This window comes from Leopardus geoffroyi, chromosome C2, assembly GCF_018350155.1.
Source record: "Leopardus geoffroyi isolate Oge1 chromosome C2, O.geoffroyi_Oge1_pat1.0, whole genome shotgun sequence".
Classification (NCBI taxonomy): domain Eukaryota; kingdom Metazoa; phylum Chordata; class Mammalia; order Carnivora; family Felidae; genus Leopardus; species Leopardus geoffroyi.
The window spans coordinates 4058482-4075014 of NC_059333.1; the positions used below are offsets into that span (position 1 = coordinate 4058482).

The 16533-nt window shown below is 58.8% G+C and overlaps 1 protein-coding gene and 1 long non-coding RNA gene across 2 annotated transcripts in view; one reads left to right on the forward strand and one right to left on the reverse strand.

The window, feature by feature from the left end:
* Positions 1–2085: 2085 nt before the first annotated feature.
* LOC123575990 lies at positions 2086–3819 on the reverse strand. Its single transcript, XR_006701120.1, has 2 exons — positions 2958–3819; positions 2086–2884 (listed from the first exon to the last, which is right to left on the reverse strand). It is a non-coding gene; the product is annotated as an uncharacterized LOC123575990 (long non-coding RNA).
* Positions 3820–10252: 6433 nt separating this feature from the next.
* Positions 10253–16533, forward strand: part of C2CD2 (C2 calcium dependent domain containing 2) — a 51588-nt gene continuing 45307 nt past the window's right edge. The window contains exon 1 of the mRNA XM_045501308.1: positions 10253–10949. Coding sequence (XP_045357264.1) covers positions 10677–10949 — 273 coding nt within the window. The 5' untranslated portion in view covers positions 10253–10676. The remainder of the gene's footprint in view (positions 10950–16533) is intronic.

Below are 16533 nucleotides of genomic sequence, written 5' to 3' on the forward strand. Positions count from 1 at the left end.
CCCTGTTTGGACTCTCATTTGTCACCTGCGGTGTTGGCAGGCTGGCTCTCCCCACCTCTCCCTAGACTTGTGCGTAAGTCACAAACCCGCCGCAGGCAGGAAGCCATCTATGTCGCTGACTCCACACTGTCTGGGAAGGGGGAGGAGCTTTGGTGAGGAGAGGGCATCTGGGTCACTCACCTCCACCGGTTTCCGGACCTCCCAGAGGACACCCTCATGGAGATGGGGAGAGAGACAGAGAGGAGACACGTTCTGTGTCTGCTTTGTCCCCAGCCTGCGATGCCCCAGGGGCCGGGAGCGCCCCCCCCCCCATGCGCTGCTGGCTGGTGGGTGGTGGGGGGAGGGGGAGGGCTCAGGGTCACGGCCCACACGGAGCAGGACAGCCCCACCCCCCGCCTGCCCCTCCCGCACTAGACGCATCTCCGGCACCAACTGAACTTCATGTCGACCGTCTTTTTCCCGTTCCTTCACTTTTGTGTTAACTTCCTAGATCAAATGTATTTTAAGACAAAACAGTTGTTTCTTAAAGACCATTTTCTCCCCGAGCCAGGTGGCTAAGCGCATTTGAACCAACGGCCGGGCACACACAGCCCCAGCATCTGGAGCCTGCCCGTTGGAGGCCTGGGTGAGGCCTGGCCTGGACATGTCTTTTTTTTTCTTTTAAAATGTCTCTTTATTTTCGAGAGACAGAGTGCGAGCGGGGTAGAGGCAGAGAGAGCGAGAGAAAGATACAGAATCCTAAGCAGGCTCCAGGCTCCCAGCTGTCAGCAGAGCCCGACGCGGGGGTCAAACCCACAAACCGTGAGATCCATGACCTGAGCTGAAGTCGGACACTTAACTAACTGAGCCACCAGGCGTCCCCAGATATGTCTTATTTTCCACTGCAGAGTGATGAGGGAGCTTAAGGCACGCTGACAGGCCGAACCCCCCACCCCAACCCCCTCCCTCCACCGTGGGACATGTGCGACATTCCTCAGGCATTCCTGGCTGCCTGAGAACAAAGGAAAGGGGAGAAACAAATGGTTAACTGATAGAGATCATCGACCCGCACGACCTGAGTCTCCATCTATTTACAAATATCTTAGTAAATCACCAGAAAGAGGCAATCTTATCAATAGCTAATCTCCAGAAACCTATAGACTCCGTTTCCTGGAGCCCCAACATCACCCCTCCATGGTGACGTGGGAAACAAAGGCAGAAGGAAATGGCAGATAAAATTAAATTTCCTTCTAACCTGCAGCCCATTGACAACTACTTGAGGCCGGCAGAGTAAAAGGTCTCTCCAGGAACTCTCTACTGTCTTACTGCTAACGCTTTGCTAGAGGGCAAACAACCCTAGTTTGACAATAGTTAGGCCTCCAGGATCCTGGAAGTCTTCTTTAGCATAGGAAAATCTCTCTGGAAATTCCTCTGGCCTTTACCTCCCCCAACCCCACAGTATAAAACCAGTCTCCGCTCCTGCTCCCGGGGCAGCTCTTCCTGCCTTGGGTCCTGTCCCAGGGCTTCAATAAGAGGACCTTTTTGCGCCAAATGCAACTTCAAGAATTCTTTCTCGGCCGTTGGCTCCGGACCTCACGAACCCCACTGTCACCCCAAAAAGACCTCATCACAGAGGAGCCATGATGTTTTTTAGTGAATATGCACGGTTTTATTACTGCACCAAGTAATGTCACCTGGCCCTCTACAACTGCTTGGACTAAATGCCAGATGATTTCCAAAGGCCCCTCTGATGGGACCAAGGCCTTAGAGAATCGTCAAGAAGGACGCTGAGCTGCAGGGTGGCCTTTTTTCTTCTTTACGAAGGCTGCTCCCAGCTCAGGAGGGATTGTGAACAGTATGCACCACGCATGTGTTAGCCCTAGCGGTGTCCGTAATAACCAGGGGGCTCTCGGGGAGTTCCAGAACTTTCTGGACTTCGGGCCCCTACCAGGGGCAGTCCTGTCCAATTGGACCGTGTCATGGCACGTTGCGGGCTAAATCCAAAAATTGCACGTTTTGAATTCCCTTTAATTCCCTTTATTTTTACTTACTGATTTGTCTGAACTCAGTTGTATTGGCTAAGACTGGTAAAAAAATGCAAGCGAGTAATTTGAAGATCTGACGGGCTTTATTGAGCCACTCACGAATGGGGCAGCGCCCCATCCAGCGAGTACAGGGGGGCTCGATTCCCAACAAGATGGAAGGTTTTTGTAGGAAGGAGGGTGGGACAAGGAAGTTGCTAGCAAGAGAAAGGAAGGGTTGTTTCAGGCCGGGTCGCCTTCCCTGGGTGGGTGGGGGTTGATCCCGCAGATCCCCTCCTCTTCCTGGGGCGGGGGCAGTGGAGAAGGTCCAGGAGACCGGTCACCCCATCTGGGCCCACCGGAGAATTCCTGACTCCCAGGCTGAGACTACATTTCTGCGGGAGGCTCGACCCACGGTCAGGTCAGGCGTAAAGTCACCCGGCCAAAGTGACACCACTCGGGGGCTGTGGTTTTTGACAAGACCCTAGGTGGCTTCATCTGCCGGCTTCCCCTGGAGATTGGGCAGCCTGGCATCCGTGTCCCACGAAGCAGTGTGGCCAAGGGGCCTCCGGGGTAACAGTGAATGCTGTCGCCCTGCAGGGGGACTTCTGCGGGAGCCCTGGGTGTTCCCAGCCTGCTACCCCCTTCATACAAATATTGGCCTGGACTTTCTGAGGTCGTGCAGCCGGCGTCAGTGAGGACCAGCTTCCTTGACACCCCCCCTTTACCCCTGGAACATTCCCTTCTCTAGTGCCTTTCGAAGGGGTCTGTTCAATGTGGGGGTCTCATTTCCAGCCGCTTGGTGTTTCATCTGCTGGCCCCTGGCTTCGAACGTCCCGCTCCTCGGTGACAAAGACCAGCCAGCCTGCACCGCTCTGTCCTGCCTGGGAACAATGGGACGCGAGCCCCTGGAAACCATCCTGCGCCAACTCCTGTTCCCTCGGGGAGGCCTTGCACCTGCTGCTGTCCTCCAGCGAAGATCCAAGATCGAGTGAGCGTTAGCAAGGCTGCTGGCGTGACCCCCGCGGCATGTGGGCCCGACGGGTGTGGGGGCAGGGTTCGTCCCCCATCTTCGCGGACACAGAAGCGTGCAGTTCAGACGATACCCGTGTGGATAATCAGGAACGTGTCCAGGAAGGATCCTTGGGTGCTTGAACACACAGAAAGGGGAGGGCTAAAGGGGGACCTTTTGCTGTCACCGCCCCCCACCCTGGGACCCAGCAGCCACCTTCTTTCTGTCACCTGGGGAAGAGCCCCGAGGACTCAGGCTGGGCTGCTTCCCTCCACGGAGTTCCTGGCTTCATGTCTGTGGCCCCCTCAACCTAGGGAAGGTCGGATTAGACCGGGCGGGGAGGCAGAGCCGGAGGGACTCTGGGGCCCGCAGGTGGCATCCCCCTGCCCTGCTGGCTCCTCCCCCTCCCAGCTCAGTGACAAGGATGGGGTCCCCGAGACGGAGCTGGTACCCCCCCACCCCGGGAAACCAGGCGCCGAGAGAATGGGTGCGGTGACCCCAGGGGTGCACGGGTACAGTTACACCTTGCACTGGGTGAGGGTGACGATGACTCCATCAGAATCACCGAAAAATGAGACACGGCGACAAATCCGGGTGAAGACTTGCTCTCTGACTCTGCAGGCTCGTGCCCACGTGCTGCGCGGTGTAGGGTCATGGCAGGGAACGCGCGGATTCCAGGTCTGTCTCCGCCACCCCCGGGCCACCTTGTCCCCGGTGGGTTGCTTATTACAGGAATTACTGTAAAGTGCACACACACGGAAGGCATTCACACTTGCCCCCTGTAATCGCTGGATTGGTTGTGCCCACGCTGAAGGATTTTCCAGACCAGCAAAATTGCTCGCTTTGTCCTATTGGGTTATTTGGGCCAGTTGTCGTTTGTGATGAGCACGTGAATGACTTTGTAGGTGAACAGGTGCTCCTGGGATGTTTGAAAGGCCCTTTAGAGGCACTTGGGTGGCTCAGTCGGTTAAGCATCCGACTTTGGCTCAGGTGATGATCTCATGGTTCATGGGTTCGAGCCCCGCGTCGGGCTCTGTGCTGACAGCTCGGAGCCTGGAGCCTGCTTCTGATTCTGCGTCTCCCCCTCTGTCTCTCCCTGCCCCTTACCTGCTTGTGCATACACACACTCTCTGTCTCTCTCAAAAATTAATAAACATTTAAAAGTACTTTTAAAAAACAAAAACAAAAAAAAAGGTGCTTTGATGGTGGTGTCCTTTAACTCTCAAAGAGGTGAAATACCCCTCCAGATATTTTTAAAATTTTTTGACATTTATTTATTTTTGAGAGACAGAGAGAGAGACAGAGCACAAGTGGGGGAGGGGCAGAGAGAGACGGAGACACAGAATCCGAAGCAGGCTCCAGGCTCCGAGCTGTCAGCACAGAGCCTGACGCGGGGCTCGAACCCACGAACCGTGAGGTCATGACCCGAGCCAAAGTCGGATGCTTAACCGACTGAGCCACCCCACCTCTCCAGGTATTTAGTTGACTCTATCCTTATGCCCCCCATTTAATAAATTAAATGTAATTAATTAAGACATTAATTACATTTGCAGGAGGAGACTTCCGGAGTCCCACATCGGGTGGCTGAGCCCTTCCTCCGGCCTGTGGGGCCCGGCTGACCGCCTCTGAGCATGCCCTTCTCTAGCTGAGCCATCCCCTGGATCAAGCCGGTGTTGTTCCCAAGTCAGCACTGGGAGTGGCAACACCAGGGGGATTGCAGGGGTGGATGGGGCAGGTTCTGAGAAGCTAGGAGTAGCACACATTCGTTGGTGTGGCCCAGGGGGCTGACCCCAGCAGGAGGGCCCCATGGCGACCACCCTCTGTTGGGGCCTCTGATGCAGGCCAGGCCACAGCAAAGTCCCAACAAGGGGAGGGGGGGGTCTCTGTCCCCAGTGCTTTCCTCTCTCTCTTCAGCCTGTCCTCTCGCCAGGCTCCCACTGCCACCTGAGGAGCCCCTAGGAACCCGACGTCTATACGGCAGATGTATCTGACTCTCCAACGGGGTGAGTGAGGAAGAACACACAGTTCAGGTGACTGCCTCCTCAGAAGGACCTTTTCAGCGTACCAGAGAGTTTTTAAAAATGCAAGGTTGAACCTCTCGTGCCTCAGTTAGGTCCCGGCCTCGCGTGCACGCACAGCTGCCCTGTCACCTTGCCGTTGGGCAATCGTGCAGGAGGCTTAACTGGGCCACCTGGCAGGGATGCGGCCTGCCATCTGGGTCACATTCCTGCATCCACCCGGCGTGGGCGCAGAATTGCAGGGACCGCATTCATCAGGGTGGCCCAGGGCAGGCTCTTGGCAGGCCGGCTGGCCCACAGTAGGCGGCCAAGCCCTGCCTCTGGCCCCGAGCCCTCCCCACCCCGCCTCCCTGCAGGGCGGCATGACTCAGGCTCTTCGACGGGTCCATCGCCAGGCTGGGATTTGGGGGCACATCCTGTTGACAGCTCACCCTCAGGGTGGGAGGTGGGGGGCCCGGAAGGCCCTGCTGGTGGGGGGATGGCCCCTCGGACCCTCCTTGGTGGGCATCTGCCGGACGGTGATCTGGTTACCCAGTCACTCCAGCAGGCTCTGCGACAGGAATCTGTCTTCCCCAGGAAGGGCCCGGGCCAGAGCAGAAGCTCCCTGTGAGTCCCTCGAATGAACCCTCGATGAACTTCCTTCCCCTCTGGTTGTGAAAGAGTCCGTGCCCCCTGGACTTCAGAGCACAAAAGGCGATTCATCTTCTTTGGACGGATCTGCGCCCAAGCACTCGAGAAACGGGACCCCTTCCTTTCCAGCCTCTAACGTTTTCCTCTTTTCGTAGCATGCTGAGGGAAAGAGCACAGGCTCTGGGGCGGATACTCCCTAGGGTCAGCCTCTGGCTCTGCCCCTTCCTCACTGTGTGGCCTTGGGTAAGTGACTCAGCCTCTCTGAACTCAGCTTCCTCACTCTGAAAACGGGATGATGCTGTCCTCTGCGCGTTGCCCTGAAAACGAAGTGAGCCCGTCCAGCCGAGCGCCAGCTACGGCCTCTGTCCACCAGCCGCCCGGCCACACGCAGGGCATCGAAGGGACCCCCACCACGGGGTCGTGCAGCGAGGCCGGGGCCGATTCTGTGGCAGTCACTCCCGCCGGGGGGTGGCTCCCAGCCCTTCCGTGCTGTGCTGCGGGAGTTAGTGCACCTGCCAGGACTGTCGCCCTCCCCCCAGAGAAGGGGTCACGCGCCAGGATGAAGCTCGTCAGCCAGTCCTGTGAATGGGGAGGAAGGAGAAGTCAAGGTCAAACGGAGAGGGAAGCCTTGTCTGGCACAGAGCCTGACTCTGGCCGTGGGCCACCTTCAATGTCTATATATTTACTTTGAGAGAGAGAGAGAGAGAGGATCCCAAGCAGGCTCCATGCTGTCAGCACAGAGCCCGACGCAGGGCTCGGACTCGTGAACGGTGAGATCATGACCTGAGTCAAAATCAAGAGACCCTTAACCCACTGAGGCACCTGGTGTTGACAGGGTTCACAGGTGCCCCGTAGCCACCATGGCAAGACTGGAAGCCAGCCTGAGACACCCCGAGCCTCCGGATTGTGGAAATGACCGGGGCCCTGTGAACGTAGCCAAGGAGACGGTCAGGTGTCCCCTCAGACCCCACTGCCGAGGCCCCTGGAGCCAAATCTCGAAGGCATTTTGCCGAGAGGGAATTCTGGGAATGTCTTCCGTGCAGCGCCCCTGGAGGAAACTGCACGTTTGTAATGCGGGGTTGTCTGTCCGAGTTCGGGGTCGCCCACGACGGCCCACCCCGCCCAGGGCTGCGGTCGTCCGAGATGATTCAAGAGGTGATCACAACCGTGCAAACTGAAGAAGGAACTTCTCTACCAAGTTACAGACAAACTACAACTCCCAGGACCTCCTCCTTTCCCCTTCTGCAAACTTAGCATAATTACTTGGGATTAAGTATACTTGGGAATAAGTCTATACATCCTGATTTTTTGGGTTAAGCACTTTCAAAAATCCATAAGGACAGGTGGCTCAATGGCAACGAACAACTTGAAATGTTAACATGTGTAACTTTGTTTATAGATAGGAAACACATATGACACATTCATTTTTTAAAATGTAACATCATCGCGGAACCTCCTGGTTTGGCGGGAAAAGACGTCAAAATACTTCCCTCCTGGGATGCACGGAGTCCCCCCAAATGAGGGACTGGATGGGGATCACCCAGCAGGCCATGTGTGTCTACATTTTGGAAATGTTCTTTACGTGAAACAAAAAAAAGGGACCAATGGAGCCTTTTCTGCCACAGCCTATGGTCTGTCTCACAAGCAGCAGAACGTTCTGCAGTAGACTTTGAAAACCCAGCTTTTACTGTTGCCTCCCTGCCACTGTGGGACCACCTGGTCCGAGGGTCACAGTGATGCCTTCTAGAGAGTTCCAGGTAGGCTGCTGTCTCTGGTGGGTCCTGTAGGTTCACGTGAAGACGGTCTCCCTGGGGCGGCAGTATGAGAGCCTGGCTCGGGAAGGGTGGCCGGGACCCAAGGGCCCCAGCCCCGCCCTGAGGCCCCCCGCCCCCACCCCAGCCGCTCACAGAAGCTCCATTCAAAGCAGCCTGGCTCTCTTTCAGGCGGGGTTGACACCAGCTCTGGGAACTTGCTGGAGCCCACCACATCTTGGAAGGTTTGGTGGCGAGGAGAGACCTTTCTGGGCAGAGAGCAGCGTCCCGGCTCCTTGGGCTAAAGGGATTCGGGGTGGCGGAGACGGGACTGTGCCGAGACCGGGGGGTATCGCCAGCCGGGGTGCTGATGGCCAGGTCCTCCACGCAGGGGATGAACGGGCCCGGGTGCAGGGGGACAGTGGCTGGGAGCAGAGGCGGAAGGAGCCTGGCATGCTCCCAGGTTTCCGAGATGTTTCTGTTCCTGTCGCATGGTTTGGCCACCTGCATTTTCCCAGTCGCCCGTCCCACGTCCCACCCCTCATTTCCCCTCAATTCTCTTCTACACCGAAGTCAGTCACCATCTACCTGTTTACATTCCCTTTGTAAAAACTTACAGCCGGGTGACAAATTCCAAACCAAGGGCTGGTTGTTAGTTTACAGTTTGTTTCAAGCCTCTAAGTGAGCCAGTGGGCGAGTATGCCTGGGAGACGGGGACGAGTATGGGGACGAGTATGCGGTGGAGGAAAGAGACTGGTTCCACCAGTCACACCGGACTGGCCGTCTGGTAACCTGGGACAAGGCCACAGCCAGCCAGAACAGGGAGACGCGGAGCCCCAGGTATCTAGTTATCCCTGATATGCTGGTAAGGGGGCAGCAGTACCCGAATTATTCAATTGCACGGATCTGGCTACAGGTCAGAACATAATTCGGTGTTTCCTCCAAATAAGGAGAGATTTCTTAAAGAAGGAGCGTTCTTCCCCCCCCCCCGCCCCCCATTCCCCCCAGGGGAATGTTTAATGGCCAGGTAGCTTGCGGGAAGCTTGCAGGATCATTCTGCTTCCTCTTTCTAATATCAGACCTGCCAAGTAAGGGCTGGCTCCCCGCCCCCTGCCCCCAGCTCACCTGGGCACTCCCTGCCAGCTTCCTGTTCTGTTTCCCACAAGGGCTCCTGGACCAGCTGCCTCCCAATCCCTTCCTCTTTCTCAAAGAAAGGCCCCTGGGGTGTAAACTCCTTCATCGTTCTGCTACTCCCTGCCCACAACTTCAAACTCACCCTCGTCTCTCCTGGCCTGGAGCCTCTAAGCAAGAAATAATCTCCTGTAAGGGCCTGTTCCCTCCCGGCCACGCACTAGGCCTCATTTAAACCCTTCTCTTGGATGCTTGGGGTCACCTTCTAGCTGGCCTGTCTGCCCCCTCCGGCTTCCTTCCGACCGGACCTCCACCTTCTGCTGGCAGTGACATTTGTAAAATTCCATTTTTTTCCCCCCGCTCTGTGCTTCATTAAGACAGCTTGCCGCTTCTTTTCCATGGCACAATCCAGTACCCATAATTGGGGGGCTCCAGTTCCAGCGTCCGCCCACCTCCCGACTGCCTCCAACTCTCACACCCCCTTGCCCTCTCTGCCTCAGGGCCTTTGCATGCACACACGCGTGCGCACGCACACACACACACTTGTTCATATGCCCTTGTGCTGACCCCCCCTGCCTCCAGCCAGGCACCTCACTCCTGTCTTTAACACCTGGTGTCCAGCACAGATCTGGCACATCATCCGTGGTTCTCTTTGCTCCACTGTTCCCAGGGCTCTTGCATAGTAAATATCAAAAATGCCACTCTCCTGTGGACCAGATCTAGGCCCCAATCCCAGATCTGCCAAACTAGCCTGTCTCCTTAGCAAACTCCCCTCGGAGCCAGCTTCTAAGGCTTCACTTTCCCAGCGCAGGGGCAGGGAGGGGCTGAGGGGGAAGCAGGGAGGACCCCTCCCCTGCAACCCCAGAGCCAGAATCCCCAGTGATGTTAGCAACCAGGCTGACCCTGGCTAGGTGAGCGACGGCTAAGCCCTTGGGTCTGGCCAACCCCGTTCAAGGTCAAATCCGCCTCCTACAGCTGCAGAAAACACCTGCGATTCACTACTTCGTGATTTAGGCCTTTCCTTCGGCCTTGGAGAATCTGGGACTAGTGTTTTGCGGCATTTCCTCCGAATGGGGGCCAAGTCTCCCAGGTGAGGGGCGCAGGGGGCATGCCGCGCGCGCGCGCGCACACACACACACACACACACACACACACACACACACACGACACACACGCGCACAACGCGCAACGACACACCCACACGAAGTTGGGGCATTTTTTTCTGAGACCTTCTGGGGCAGGAGCACGCAGCCCGTGAGGCCAGGCTCCAGGCCCTCCAGACTTCAGGGATCAGTCGTGGATTTCCGGGGACTTTCCGAGTCCGTTAAAGCCAGACAGTGTCTTGCCGCTGGGCAGATGGTGATCCTAGAAACCACCCTTCCACGCGCACAGGCGCGCACACACACGCGCACGGAAGCCAAGCCGGCCGGCCCCGCGGCGGCCCTGGGGTCCACCCAGCTGGAAAGCCCCGCGCACCGAGCTGTCGCGGCGCCACGCCGGGGCCACGTCCGCGCGGGGGGAGGCCGGCCCCCGCCGCCCCTCCCCGCCACGGCCCGCGACGGTCGCCGGAGGGCCGAGCGGCGCGCGCACGTGGCTGGGCGGGGCCCGACCGGGGCGCCGGGCCGCGGGGCCTTTAAGGGGCCGAGGGTGGGGCGGGACGCGGGGGGTTGGGGGGGGGGGGACGCGGTCGGGACGGCCCGGGCGCAGGGGCGGTCCCGGCCCCGCAGGCCCCGCCCCGGCCCGAGCCTCCTCCGGCCACTGCTGGGCCGCGGGCGGGACGCCCGGGGCGGCGCGCGGAGGAGGAAGCTCGCCGGCCGCGGCCCGGGACCTGCCCAGACGCGCCGGTCGGGAACGCCGGGCGCCGCGTCCCCATTTCCCAGGTGTGCGGGGCCGGGGCGCAGTCCCGGGCCGCGGCCGCACATCGCCTCCTGCTCGCCCCGCGCGGCCGCCCGGCCTCCGGGCCCGCGCCGCCGGCCGCGCACCCCCGGCCCCGCCGCGCCCCCCTCCACGCCCCCCGCGAGCCCCGCCGGCCGCGCGCTCATGTCCTAGGCTCGCCGCCCGCCGGCCCTGCACCCCGGCCGGGGGGGCTGCCCTGGGAAGTTGGGGCCAGGCGCGCCGGGTATGCGCCATCACCATGTCCCGCCTGGGCTGGTGGCTCGGTGAGGTCCAGTGGCTGCTCTTGGTGTCGCTCTTCGTCGTGGCCCTGGGCACGGTGGGCCTGTACCTGGCGCAGTGGGCGCTGGCCAGGGCGCGACCCCGGCCCCCGCGGCGGGCTGCCGAGCCTGGCGAGGGCCGGCGCCCCGAGTCGGACGCGCTGCTCGCCTGGATCCTGACGCTGAACAGCTGGAGGAACCAGTGGCAGGCCGCCTGGGTGACCGCCCTGAATGATGAGGCCGAACGGAAAGGGGTGAGTTGTCTGCGAGGGCGGCTCGTGGCCGCGGGGCTGGTGGCCGGGTGCGGGCGGTCGCGGCAGCGCTCTGCCCTGGAGCCTCGCCACGGCCCCGGCCTGATGCAAGTGAGCCTCCCCCGCGGCAGAGCGCTCTGGAAAGTTAGGAGACAGACCGGAGAGCGAAGGACCCGTGATGGGGGACCAAGACAAAGCGGCTGGATCTTGCCCCCCACACATCACGTGTGCCAGACCCCGGGCGCCCCGGGAGGGACTCGTGGGAGGCGCCCACTGCCCTCCTGGCTCCCCTGCCCCTTCTGGAGTCCCAGGTGGATTCCGGTACCAGCGGGACAGTTACTGCTTTTGCACCTGATGGATGAGTAACCGTGACCCCAATATGATCCCTTGTGTAGAAATGCATTTTCCCCCAAGAATGTGTTTCCCAAAGGCCTGCGTTCCTTGACCCATGGAGGTGGTGGCCGTTTGCTGAGTGCCAGCCACTTGTGGGACATTGTTCGGGGGGCTTTCGGTACCTCGACCTGCTCTTTGGATCCTCATGACACCTGGCACAGAGGCGTCGTCAACATTGTACAGGTGGGGAAACTGAGGCCTAGACAGGCTCGGCGACCCGCCCAAGGTCACACGGCCTGTGGGCGGCCGAGCTGGGACTGGGAGCCAGCTGCCTCCGCCCTCAAAGCTCAGGGACTTATCACGTAACTGCTCCTGTGTTCTCCTGCGGTGTGTTTCTTCCGTGGCTGATGATGTGGTGACTTACTTTTACGCTTGAGACATCTTGATGACAAGCCCCCGGCGTCCACTCTTTCTAGGCGTTCCACAGAGGGATCGAGGCCTGGTGTGTTTGGGGAGGTACCCCCCAGTCTTTGCTCATCACCCTTGGCTGTCAGCCTCCTTCACCTGCCTGTGCAGCTCAGGGGAGAAGCTTGTGGCCATTCGCTTTAAGGAGAGTGAACGCTTCGTGTCTGGATGCCTCACCCTCCAGAATAGTCCCTAGGGGCCCCTCTGGCTGGTCTTTCCCCCTGGCCTTGACATGCCCAGCCAGAGATTTAAAAAACGAAGAGTCTTTGAGTGTAAATGAATATAAATTCATCAACTCAAAAGACCGTGTTCTGAGCTGTTGAAAAAATAAACTGTACCTTTTAGATGAAAAAAAAAAAAAAAAAAAAAAAAACAGCTCAAGGTCAGCTGACTGACGTCTGTCTTGATGCCTAGAATCTGTGCCCCAGCTGCCCAGAGCTGGACATCTCCTACTCAGGGGCACCCCCTCACCTCTCCCCCTCTCTCGCTCTCTCTCTTAAGTTATCTCCACACCCAGGCTTGAACTCACAACCCTGAGATCGAGAGTCACGAGCTTTCCTGATTGAGCCAGCCAGAGACTCTGGAACCACCCCACCTCTTGTGGGGGACTTAAAGCCATGTGACCTCACGCATGTGCGCAAACACGGATTCGTTTCCCCAAGAGGCCGCTGTCTTTGACCCCCGCGGGTGACCTGGGCGTCGTGGGCCTGGGTTCCGTGGCCGCGCATACTTTGGGCTGGTGATGTGAACAGGTGGGAGCCCCTTCCCAGGTCTCTGTCAAATTCGAGCAAGCCTGGGCCGCGTGATCTGCGGCGCCCCTCACGTCTAACCGTGGGACTCCCGACAGCTTCCGGCGCAGAGGCATGACCCTCGCGTCCTGCAGATGTGGGATGGCCCCGCTTCAGTCGTGGCTCTTCACGTCCTGACGTTTCTTGATTGGCCTAAAAAAAATAGGGTTGCCTTAGATGGGATGCTTCCAGATTACCCACGTGCCTGGAGCGTTGAGGAAGAAAGGAGGAACGCTCTGGTCTGGAATTGGTCTTTGGTCGGCCAGGGAAAGCCGAGAACACCGAAGAAATAGCTGAAGGTGTTGCCCAGGTCACCCGCATTTTTTGTGTGGGAGCGGGCCGCGCTCTGTGTTCGGGGACCGAGATTTGGCCTGCGTGTTCTCTGTTCTCTACCTGCTGCTGGCCACACCTGCGGGGTCTCAGACATCAGTGTTTCCCCGGTGTCTGCCTCGAAGTGGGAGGTCAAGCTGAAAACGGGCAGATCTGCTCTGATGGCTTTGCGAGGACGCAGGTTCCTTGCCATCGTGGTGTCAGGTGCAGATTGGCTGTGGGTGCCTGGTGTTTCTCCGCCCGCCCCGACGCCTGGAAGCGTTGCTTGATATGATCTCAGATGGCACGTTTTGCAGACAGGATCTGGGTAAGTGAGTCGTCGTACCCTGCCCTGTCCAGGCCCACCGCTGTCCCCGCGCTGACTGGTGGCCTGGGTAGAGCAGGTGTTGGTGTGGCGTGAGTGGTTGTCCCGACCCTGGTGGCCGGCCGGCCCCGCGGGAGTTTCCCTTGTCGTCCTCCTCCGGCTCTGTTCCCGCTAATCCCCGATTAGGGTTGACACCCGGAGCCTGCTCTCCGCCCCAGAGCAGCAGCTTAGTGGTGCCCTCCTGCCCCTGCCCTGGCCTGGGACGCCCCTTCTCAGCCCGTCACTGGGGGGGGGGGGGTTGAGGACACACTGGCTGGCATCTTCCATGCAGGTGGAATTGTCTGTCACCGGAGACAGTGGTCCTTCCCCATGTAAGCTCTCTGCTCCAGCTTTGAATTTTAATTCTGGAGGGAACCCTAAACTCTCGTAGCAGAGCCCCTTCCGTGTGCTGGAGAGGCCGGGCTCACCTAGCCCCTGGGCAGGTGTTCCTGTGCTGTGCCCGTGGCTGGAGTCACGCTCGCCGTGCATGGCAGGTTTCCCTTTGAGACCCACACGTTCCCGTGATTGAGGCACAGCCGGAAAGGGTGAAAGGGCGCGATTGTTTGACCTAGCATCGTAACAATGGGCATCTCTGGCGTCCGAGGACGGATCAGTGACTTGCGGCCTCTCCTTTGACCCCGGATGACCAGTGACTATGGCAGTGCAGGCCGCTCGTGTCAGACACGCCCCTGGGATTCCGGCTCTCGCTCCAGAGGCATTTGTAAATTAGACGGGATGGTGACTCGGGGAGCCACAAGAGGAAAGCCTCGCCGCTGGGCCAGCTGGTGGGGTGGTGCCGGGGGTTTGGGGAGCACAGACGGGTTGCCCCTCCCCCGCCCCACAGTTCAGACCCGGCAGGTTGGCCAAACGCAGGCAGCATATACTGTGGTTGTCCCCAGCTCCCCAGGTAGCTTCTCACCAGTGAGGGGCCTGCAGAGACACCCCTGTCCCTCAGCCGGCCACCAGGCAATCAGGGTCCCCCCCACCCAGCCACACGTCCCCCCTGGTGCTGCAAACACGGGATTCCCATCCAGCTGGTGGCGGTTGAGTCGCGGAGAACAGAAAGCCGCCAGAGCTGGCTCAGTCGCCGGCCTGGGAACTAATACCCCAGCATCCCAAGGCAACAGCTGGCGCTCTCCCTCCAGCCCCCCTGCACTTACCTGAATGTTTACAAAGTGGTTTGTGGTGAGCGTCAGCGGCCCTGCTGGTGCTGTGTGTCCCCAGCACCCAGCCAGGAGGCCCTGGAGGCCAGGGTGCTGGTGGACGGGCAGCCGGGGCAGGGTGTCCCTCTCAGGGCGGACGCTGCTGGGCCACACGGGGGGAGGGTGGGGGGTTGGGGGTGGGCCCAGAGCGAGGGCTGTGTTCCGTGGCCGGTGCTTCTGGACTTGGATGGAAGGGGGCTGCCTAGCTTGGCTGAGGCCCTGAGTTAGGAGGGTCACCAAAGCTATTTGTCTCTTGAGTCATTTGCCTGGGGATTTTTTCGGAGGAATGTTCTCAACGCAGAGGACCAGCACTGCGGGACAATTTGTGGTCTTTGTAAAAAAAAAAAAAAAAAAAAAAGACGCCGTGTGAACTTGAACCGTGTTATTAATAGCTCTGACTTGTGTATGAGCCTTGACATTTGAAAAAGTAAACAAAGCGACAAGACTTCACAGTTTTTCGCCGCGAGCTTTGAGCGGCGCTCACAAAAAATCCAAACTCCGTGACCGGCGTGCGTGGCCACAATATAGGAGGTCAGTCGGTAAGAACGTGAAGGTGACTTTGGGTCAGGGCCGTGGATCTGTCCCACCCTGAACCGATTGTCTTTCTGTTGCTCAAACATTCAGGGTTCTGTCCTTGTGGGGCCTTCCCACGGGCCATTCCTTTCGTCCGGAACACTTCATTAACCTTCCAGGTCGCAGCGCAGAGGCCCCCGGGCCTCCCGTTCCGTGAGGATGCTGCCCCAGCCCCAGCCCAGCCACCTGCCCTGCTCCCTGCACCTCGTGGTCACTTGTGCCCTGGTCCGCTCCCGGGATGGTGAGCCCGTCCAGACCCCTGACCCTCCGGGCACGGCCGCCTCTGCACCCAGCACAAGGCTGGCCTGGAGCAGGTGGCAGTCGGGGGGTGAATGTCAGGCCCTGGTAGGAACCTGTCCCTGGAGGAGGAGGAACCGGGGCGGGGGGGGGGGGGGCATGTGCATCACCCCGTCTGGACACAGGCCTTCCCTCCCTGGGAGCCGGCCAAGCCTGGGCAAAACAAGCTGTTTCATGTGCTTTGTTTTTCACTTCTAAAGAATCAACAGTAAACGAGGCTCACTGATGACTTTGCAAATTGTCAGTCCGCAACCCGGGAGGAGGCTCCAGTTCCGGCTGGGCTTTGCGCTCACCCGTTCTCCTAAAGAGACAGGAATTCGGGGGAAGGAAGAGTGGGTGTCATGCGTACATCAACTTGAACGCGGCCAAAGCTAACTTCCATTCCCACCGGCCCGGCCGTGGGTTGCTGAGGAGGGAGGGGACTTCTGGAACGGCTTGGAACAGCAGTGTGTGCCCTGTTGAGGCCAGAAGGCAGCTCTGGGGCTGTGACCTTGGGCAAGCCTGACCTCTCTGTGCTTCCTCGGTAGAAGAGGACAGTTTGGGGTTCAACCTGGAAAACGGCCCACCACGGGTGAGATGGGCCCCGTGTGGGGCAGGTAGGAAGAAGGGTCAGTAAAGGTGGGCAGTTTCCTTGCAAAGCCCTTAAAAAGAAAACAAAACAACTTTTTGCTGCTTTTAGATAGAGTTACAAAAATAACAGAGTTCCATACATTTCCTCGCCCAGCCTTACATAACCAGAACATAGCATCCGAACCAAGAAATTAACATCGGCACAATGTTACCAGAATTCCTAGTGCCCTGATACAAGCAGTGGGACATAGGAGGAATTGACATCCGCACAAAACCTTTAGCTGAAGACCTTCCTCGAATTTCACCCAGTCTGCCAGTATCAGAGTACTTACTGCTGGGACGTTGGCCTCTGTCCCGTGGTTTGGATGGTTTCTGTCGGGTTTTCTGCTTTATACCTTGTCTCCTGTCCTGTCCTCGCCTTTGTGGTGAACAGATACTTCGGGGAGCTACTTGGAGACAATGTAAATCTGGCACTTGTCAAACTTCAGCTCACTGATTTTGGCACCCGGGGTGTAGCTGGTCTGCAACATTTGCTTCCGTACAGTTTGTGGCTGATGGTTCTCCGTTTCCTTCTCTCCTGCGTTTGTTCTTTGCAATTCTACTGCGAGAAAGAGCTACCCGTCTCCTCCTTGTCCGTATCCACTTCCTGATCGGCACTTGTGCGGGCTCGTGGATGTTTCTCGGTA